An 8,821-nucleotide genomic window follows, 5' to 3' on the forward strand; every position below is an offset into this window, starting at 1 on the left:
ATGTCCATTTTTGTCCACTAACTTAATAAATGGTCTATTTATCATCTAAGGACCTTCAATTTAAAATTTCATAGTAATTAGACACCTCTAACTTCTAGGAGACACATTTTGAACCTATTGCAATTTAGTCTTTTTAGCTAAATTAATTGCCCATCGATAAAATTTTCAAGCAATTTTTTTTACAAAACAATTCCATGAGACTGTAAACCATAAAAATATAATAAAAATAAATCTTTCTATGTCAAATTCGTAGTCCCGAAACCATTGCTCTGACTAGACCCAAAATCAGGCTGTTACAAGAAGCCTAAGCACATATACACCAATCACATTAGTCATGTAAATTCATATATGAATCAATAATTATGGATGAGCTCAACAATTAATCAAGTTTCCATATACATGTACCATCCATAACATATATCTATATATCATGTAAAATCATTTCCATGTACTTCATATAAATACCTATAATAGTTTGTATCGAACTCATATTATCTCGTAATAGAATATTGCCTGTTGAACCATTCAGAATATTGTTGGATACTCGAGATAGCTCACACATAGTGTGCAAAAATATAATCCATCAATTCCTGTACATGTATGCTCATATGAGCTATGAATCAATAAGCTCATACGAGTTGAGAATCGGTAAGCTCTCACAAGCTGAAATCGGTAAGCTCATACGAGCTGAAATTGGTAATCCCTAATGACATGTCATATATATCCTACAAATTGCAAAGGTTTAAACAAGACTCAGTAATTGTCGTACATTATTGGATACGTGTTCGGTATTTATACATGGCAATTATACATTTCACATACACATAATTCAATTAAAACATATAAACACATAATTTAATTACATGAACTTACCTCGACGAGTATATGTAGATACGGAAGCGATTAATCTGAGATTTTCTCTTTACGTTGATCTAACTCTGTACGAGGTCTGATTGAATCTATGCAGATAAATTTAACCCAATTCAATATATTTCATATTCAATTTAGTCCAACACATATTTTTGGCAAAATTAACATTTTTACCCTATACTTTTAATTCTTTACAATTCAGTCCTTAGGTTCGGAAAATAAAATTCATACAATTTTAACCTTACCCAAGCCTAGCCGATTATTCTACATACTTATAGCAGACTATATATTTCATAAATTCAACCTAACCCCTAATTTATAATTTCATCAAAAATTTCTTTACAAAAGTTGTTTATCTAAAAACAACCATTCATTTTCTAACATCAAAATTCAAAACTCAAGCATGTTCATTAATGGTAAAACCCTAACAATGTAAAATTTTTATAAATTAGTCCCTGGGCTAGCTAGATTAAGCTACAACTATCCTGAAAACATAGAAATCATTTAAAACGGGACAAAAATCACTGATCAATTTAGCATTCAAAGTTTCCAAACCCTAGCTTCCAAAAATGACCTTTCTTTCTTCGATATTTGGTTGAAAAAGCATGGAAGAAGATGACAATTTGTTTGGTTTTATTTATTATGACTTTAATTACTTAATTACCAAATTAACCTTTAAAATTAAACCAAATTTAAAAATTGCCAAGCCAATATTTTCCACTAACGCATTTATGGAATAATTACTATATAAGAACCTCCACTTTAAATTTCTACAGCTATTTAATACCTTTAGCTATTAGAATTCAACTTTTGCACCTTACACGATTTAGTCTTTTTTATCAAATTGAACATGTAAATGGTAAAATTTCTTAACAAAATTTTTATACGATAATACTATCATGCGGTAGACCATAAAATAATAATAAAATAAAATTTTTAACTTTGTATTTGTGGTCCCAAAACCACTTTTCTGATTTTACTGAAAACGAGTTGTTACAGGTTTAATGTTGTTATTTGATTCGTTATGTGTCGTAACACTTTGTAACCTTAATCCGGTGATGGAGACAGATTAGGGGTGTTACAAATGTTGTTGCAACATGAGTTACATATGTGACTTGGTTAATGTTATGTATCTTATATGATGAGTTTTTGGCATTTTGAATTGAAGATGATGTGGTGAATGTATAGGTATTGATGTTAGGTTATGTTTGAAAGTAAATGTTTTGAATTAGCTTTATTGACATGTGATGTCAATTGTGTCATATTTTTTAGGTAATTAGGAAGATTTATTAAGTGATGAATTGGTACGAAATGTGTAGGTTTTGAACATGTTCAAATTGGTGGAAAATGTTTATTTTGAGTCCCCTTGTAATGGTTGAAAGGTACTATGCATTTAGTGATTTGTTGCACTACACGGTTTGACATATGGTCATGTGCTCCTTATAATTTAGATAGCATGTACACCACATGGTTATAGAATGTCACATGGGCTGGCCACATGCCCATGTGGAATTGTTCATATGTTCATTAAATTTTGCACATGGTCCTGGTACATGGCCATGTGACTTTAAGTTGAAATTTTTACATCCAGGTCCACACGGCTTTAGATAGTTACACGATCGTATGACCCTTTTTTTCTAATATTTCTATACTTTTTGTTAAGTTTTCAATTAAGTCCCTATTTGTTCCCGGGTTGGTTTGAGAGCTTTCGTAAGCTCGATCAAGATTGAAATTTAATTTTATATTATAATATTTGAATATTTATGATATGATTGATTATTTGAAGAATTTATTTATGATATAATTGATCTGTAATTTTGGAAATGTTGCAAATTAGTCTTGGTTAAATTCTAGGTTAATACTAGAGCATGCTTAAGCTCGTATAAGGTCTGACCAAAATCATGTTTGGTGATTATGCATTGAATTGATTATGATTGTATGATTTATGTGTAATTTGAATGTTATTTGTGTATTTATGAAGTAATTCCATAGTTATTTGAAATAATCGATCTACATTGAATGTATTTTGTTTTAGCTTTGACTGTAGCTCACCGTAGCTCGAGTCTGACAACTGGACCTGGTAAAGGGTGTTATAATATAAATATGATTTGGCTATATGGTTGATTGAAATGAAATTTGATATTCGGTAGTGTGTGAAAGATCATACGAAATGGCTAAAAACGTGTCCTAGGGACCGATTGTGTTAAAAGAGCTTATAAGCTCAAAAATGATAGAAATGTGATATGAAATGTTGATTATAGTAAATGAATAAGAAGACGTTCCTATAGATGATAATGTGAATTGATTAAGTCGTATAAAGTATGAATGGAAATGAGATTAAACATCATATTGGTACATAAATGTATATGTAAGTAACAAAATTAGATATGTTACATCTTTGTTAATAGAATGGATGATAAAAAGGTTAGTTTGATTATCAAGTGGAATGTTCTAGCAAAATAGAATTCTTATATTGAATACACAAATTATTTTAGTTGAATTGTAGTATATTTGAATTGAATTCTTATATTGATCATGCTTTTTTTGTAACTTGAAATATGAAAATTACCACTGAGCATAATTGCTCAGCATATGGTTTGCTTTCTCTATGTGCAGGTATAGTAGATTCCAGATAGTTTGAGCAAATGATCCAGTGTCCTGCAAGCGATCACTGACTCAGCAAAGTTTGTAAAGTTCTATTTTGATTAGTATATGACATGTACATAGGGTTTAAGTTAGTTTTGTATTGAAAACAATTGAATTTAAAACTTAGTCGCTCAATGTTGTTCTGAAGTATAATTTTGGCATATTTTATCTTGAATGCAAACTTGTATCATGTTGATTTTTATGGAGACAATATATCACATCGCGATGACATATCCTCAACTTTGCGACAAGGTTTATTCAAGGTCTTGATGAGACCTACTCATTATATTGTGTCACGATGAGGAACCCCTGACATCGTGATGTCAACCCGATGTTTTGAAATTATTACAATTTGGTTCTAATTCAACCATAGGCTAGCAATAGAGCTTTCGTAAGCTCATATAAGACCCAAAAATGAACACGAAACATTTTATATACCTGTTTAACTTATATTGGGATGTTTTATGTTATAAATTGAATTACAAATTGATCGTAGTTACTTGGGCAACAAATGCGACACCTTGTAATTTGGTCCCTATGATCGGGTCGGGTATGAGGTGTTACAATTAGTTGTATTGATAAAAGGTGCAAGGGAATTCAAAAATTGCTTACTGACTTTCTTGCGTCGATAGAAGTCCCTCTAAGTATGCTTGAAGTGCTCTTTGACTTACTTTTATCGGTAGAACTTCCTCCAAATATCGATACAACTTCCCAAACTTGTATAAAACAAGTTTAAAACACTTAAAGACATTTTTGATTGACTCAAAAATGTTTAGATAAATTAAAATACATTTAAAATAAGTTATATAACTTCCCAAACTTGAATAAAATGAGTTTAAAACACCAAAATCATTTTGGATTGGCACAAAAATATTTAGATAAATTAAAATACATTTAGAATATAGTTTTGAGTACTTCTACAAGTTTTAGGAATGTTTTGAAAATGTTTAACAAAATTTTCAATAATTATTTTCACCAAATGATTTTGGAAATATAAATAAAATTTTATTTTAAATGTTGTTATATAAAAAATTTGGTACATCAAAGCTAACAACCATAAAATAATATATTTTTATACTAATATAATTTAAGAAAAAATATGCTAAATATTTTCATGGCATAAATTTCATAAAAATTAATTTTAATAAATTCAAATATTTAAAAGACTTGCATATATATATATATGGATTATACCATCCCTAGTTTATTATGTGATGTATTGCGTGTGTATTTAATTATAATTTTCATATTATTTATTTAATAATTTTTATTTCAAAACAATTAAAATATAAAAAGAATTAGTATTAAATATAAAATATTAATATGATAATATTATTATCATTGGTTAACATGTTCTTCCATCTCTTCGTAAGTCATTATAATCGATTCAATATTTCCCCACAGATTTATTACTTTAATAGTGTATTGTTTTTGAAATATGTCTAACTTTAATCTTAATATTCTCCACTTATGTTATCTAGAAGAAATTTTCCACTTAATTTGCATTAATATAAATAATTATTAGTTAATAAACCTAATATTTAAAAAAATAAAATTTATTAATAATTGTGTAAAGTAATATTAAATATCATCAAAAATCAAATAATAAAAGCTAAACATATCAAATAAATAAATAAATTTATTTTATAAAAGTTGCTTCATCCTAATACATCTATTTCAATATAAATACGCAATTTATTTCAATATTTATAGATTATTTTTTTATAATTATATCACTTTTATTATTTTTTTAATATTAATTTTTTTTAATAATTTCATTATAAGTTATGATCATATCTGCTCTTTTTGATAGAATCTCTAAAACTACCTCTCCCCAACCCATAAATAAGAGGATCATGTGTTTCAGCGCATTCTAATCTACATCCTCCTGCAACAATACCGATGCCAAATAAGTTAAGACTCAATAGAATATTTTTAATATTAATTTAACAATATAATTGAAATAAAAACTAATATATTTCAATTTTTTTTCCATATTTGCCCAAACTTATTTGACTTTTAGTTGGTTATGAAATCCTAAGAGCCGCCCATGTGACAGATTAGCGCAATGGGTCCAAACTTTTCCCAAGAAAAAATTCATATTTACTTCTCCTTTTTAGTTTTTTCTTCTGTTTTTCCACATATATAGAAAAATGGGGTTGTAATAGCCTTTCTATTTTTCATACAAGGATTATTTTGCAAAGTGTGTGAGTTGTATAATTATTTAGTAATACTTTCATATTTATTAATGTAATAAAATAAAGTCAAGAAAATTTTAAAAAGTAAACAAAAAATTCTAAAATTATTTTATAATCATTATTAATTTAATGTAAATATTTTTCATATTAAATCAATTTAATATAAATATCATTTATACATGTTATTTCACTTATTTCTTATTTTAATTTAATAGTATAATTTACTTTTTAATGTAGGTCTAAATTCCTATATTCTTTTAATAATGTTATGCATTAATTCAAAGATACAAAAATATCTTTTGATAGATTTATTAATGTTTACAATAAACTTGAATTATCATTTACTTTTTATACCATAGTTAAAAAAACCTTCTATATTTCATAAAAGTATTTTGTTCCTTAGTTATTTTAAATATCATTTACATTAATATATTATTTATTATTTATTTGTAAAAAATAATATATTTATTCACCTACAATTGAAGTGTAAAAAGAATTAATAAATATAAATACAATTCAATCATATATGCAAAATTTATAAAATAAAATAAATCAAACCACTAAAAAATACAACCAAACTGCCGACCAGTACATAAGCAAACAAAACCCATATTACAAGGATGTGAGTACTCAAAGACCTACAGCCTAGTCTTTGCCGCTAATAATTGGTTTTTACTATGATTCTCCCGATAACAAAGAAAATATATTTTTTAAAAATCACTTTATTCTTTCTCAATTTCAAAATTAGTTTCTCTTAAAGTAATCAAAGTAATTTAATCCCTATCAACGTGTAAAAAATAAGCAACTAAGGATAATCATGACTTAGAAATAATTTTGATTGGTATAATAATAAAATTAGCCCTTAAAATTTACATATTCTATCAATCAAGTCCTAATTTAACAAATTTATCCCATATTTGTATAAATGTGTAAATGTTGAGATTGAATTTGTTGAACTTATTAGAATTAAGGTCAAAATAACAAAATATATAAATATCAAAGGCTTAATTTGTTACTATACCAATCAAATTTATGTATAATTGACCGAAGACATTAATGTTATGCTTAATTGTCCTTAGTTGCTCGCTTCCAAAATTAACGAGGATTAAATTGCTTCAATTTTTCGGAAGGGACTAATTTGCTCAATTTTGAAATTGAGAGGGATTGGAGAGGTTTTTTACCAAAAATTATGGTTAAAATAGAGCCAGTGAAAATTGAAGTAGTATATATGCTGTTAAACTATGAAGACTGAGGAAAGCAAAATAAAATGGCAGAAGAAGTGAAGCTTTTGAAGACCTGGTCAAGCGCTTTTGGATTAAGGGTTGTTTGGGCGTTGAAGCTCAAAGGTATACCATATGAAGCAATTGATGAAGATCTGTCCAACAAGAGCGCTTTGCTTCTTCAGTATAACCCTGTCCACAAGAAAATCCCAGTTCTTGTTCACAATGGGAACCCCATCTCTGAATCCCTTGTGATTCTTGAATATATTGATGAGACATGGAAGCAAAATCCCATATTGCCCCAAGATCCTCTACACAGAGCCAGGGAACGGTTCTGGGCCAAATTTAATGATGAAAAGGTAAGGATCTTCTGTTTCTGTATCCCTTTGAGAAAACATAAACGTATCTCTGTTCTTGTTGTTGGCGCAGCTACTACCATCAGCATGGGGTGCTTTCACCAAAGAAGGGAAAGACCGAGAGGAAGCTATGGCTGCAACGATGGAGAACCTGAAATTCGTAGAAGAAGAGCTGAAAGGAAAGAAATTCTTCAATGGAGAGAAGATAGGCCTGGTAGATCTTGTTTTCGGTTGGCTTGCTAACTTGATCTCTATTTTTGAAGAGGTAACTGGCTTCAACATAGTTGGTGATGGATATCCATTGTTATCGGCCTGGATGCAAGAATTTTCAGAACTCCCTGTGATTAAAGATACCTGGCCTCCTCGTGACAAGATGATCATCAAGTACCAAGCACTTTATGACAAATACCATCCTGCAAAATGACCTGTTCCTGAGGCTTTTCCATTGGTAGTTTACATTAAAAGTTTAGGCATCATATTGCTGCAATAAGTTCAAAACTATGTGTGTAGACAAGGCCTTGGAGCTTATTTACCATAAATGAGGGATTTTCGTTTGTAATCTGTCAAGAAACTGAAGGTGTAATTGTTGAACCAGATAGCCTCGTGAATTATATCAGTTGTTGCTGGTTTTTTTTTCACTTCTTATCCAATGGCAGCTAGCTAATGCAAAGAAACAGCTTAATCAAAAGGATTGTAAGTGGAAAATAATAGTAACATAATAAAGCTTAATTATTATGCCTCCATAAGCAGACTGAAAATTTCATTAAGCAAAGCAGGTCCAAGACAGCAATATATTTACATGCAGAACTGATTTATCTTTCTTATCAAAATCCTTGTCTTCAAAATATATAGTCAGGAACACAGGGCTGAGAACGGCAAGTATTAAAAGAATCCAACTACTGAGCAGCAAAATTAACTTCAAAGGAAAATGAGAAAAAAAAAAGTGTTAAAAAAAGTCCCACTTTCTAGTTTCCACATCTATTCATACAAATTCACCACAATGGAAGTAGATGATGATGAAATTAGAGATGAATACTCTAATATATTGAGAAAAAACTCACTCAAAACTATATATTTTTCAGAAATATGTAAAGAGATATATACACGAAGCATTTATTGAATCATATAAGTAAAGGTCTCTAATTTAGAATCTCTAAAAATCAGCTATAAACGCTAAAGGTTAGCTATTCAATGTTGTCAAATAATCAAAGATTCTCAACGCTCCTCAAGTTGGTGCATAGATGTGTTGCATGCCCAACTTTCAAAGAAGATTGTGATAAATCTTACTGCTAAACCCTTTAGTAAAAACATCAACCAACTGTTTTTCGGATGCTAGATAAGAAAGACTTAAAACACCACTAGCTACTTTTTCCTTGATAAAATAGTGATCAATTTCGACGTGCTCGATCCTATTGTGCTGCACTGGATTTTGAGCTATGTTGATGGCCGCTTTGTTGCCACAGTACAAGGTTGATCCATTTTCGTTCAACAACTTTAGCTCTTCTATTTTGTAGCTATAAAAGCTCACAAA

At 29.1% G+C, this 8,821-nt stretch overlaps 1 protein-coding gene across 1 annotated transcript; it reads left to right on the forward strand.

Annotated features, from left to right (window-relative positions):
- The first annotated feature begins 6,817 nt into the window (after positions 1 to 6,817).
- On the forward strand, positions 6,818 to 7,928 carry LOC107901002 (probable glutathione S-transferase). Its single transcript, XM_016826820.2, has 2 exons — positions 6,818 to 7,293; positions 7,364 to 7,928. The coding sequence occupies exons 1-2, from the start codon at positions 6,982 to 6,984 to the stop codon at positions 7,712 to 7,714; spliced, it is 663 nt and encodes a 220-aa protein (XP_016682309.1). The 5' UTR covers positions 6,818 to 6,981; the 3' UTR covers positions 7,715 to 7,928.
- Positions 7,929 to 8,821: the final 893 nt, after the last annotated feature.

This window comes from Gossypium hirsutum, chromosome A11, assembly GCF_007990345.1.
Source record: "Gossypium hirsutum isolate 1008001.06 chromosome A11, Gossypium_hirsutum_v2.1, whole genome shotgun sequence".
NCBI lineage: Eukaryota > Viridiplantae > Streptophyta > Magnoliopsida > Malvales > Malvaceae > Gossypium > Gossypium hirsutum.

Coding starts and splice junctions, on each gene's coding strand:
- LOC107901002 (XM_016826820.2), top strand. CDS start 6,982: ATGGCAGAAGAAGTGAAGCTTTTGAAGACCTGGTCAAGCGCTTTTGGA. Junction 7,294..7,363: donor CCAAATTTAATGATGAAAAG/GTAAGGATCTTC, acceptor TTGTTGGCGCAG/CTACTACCATCAGCATGGGG.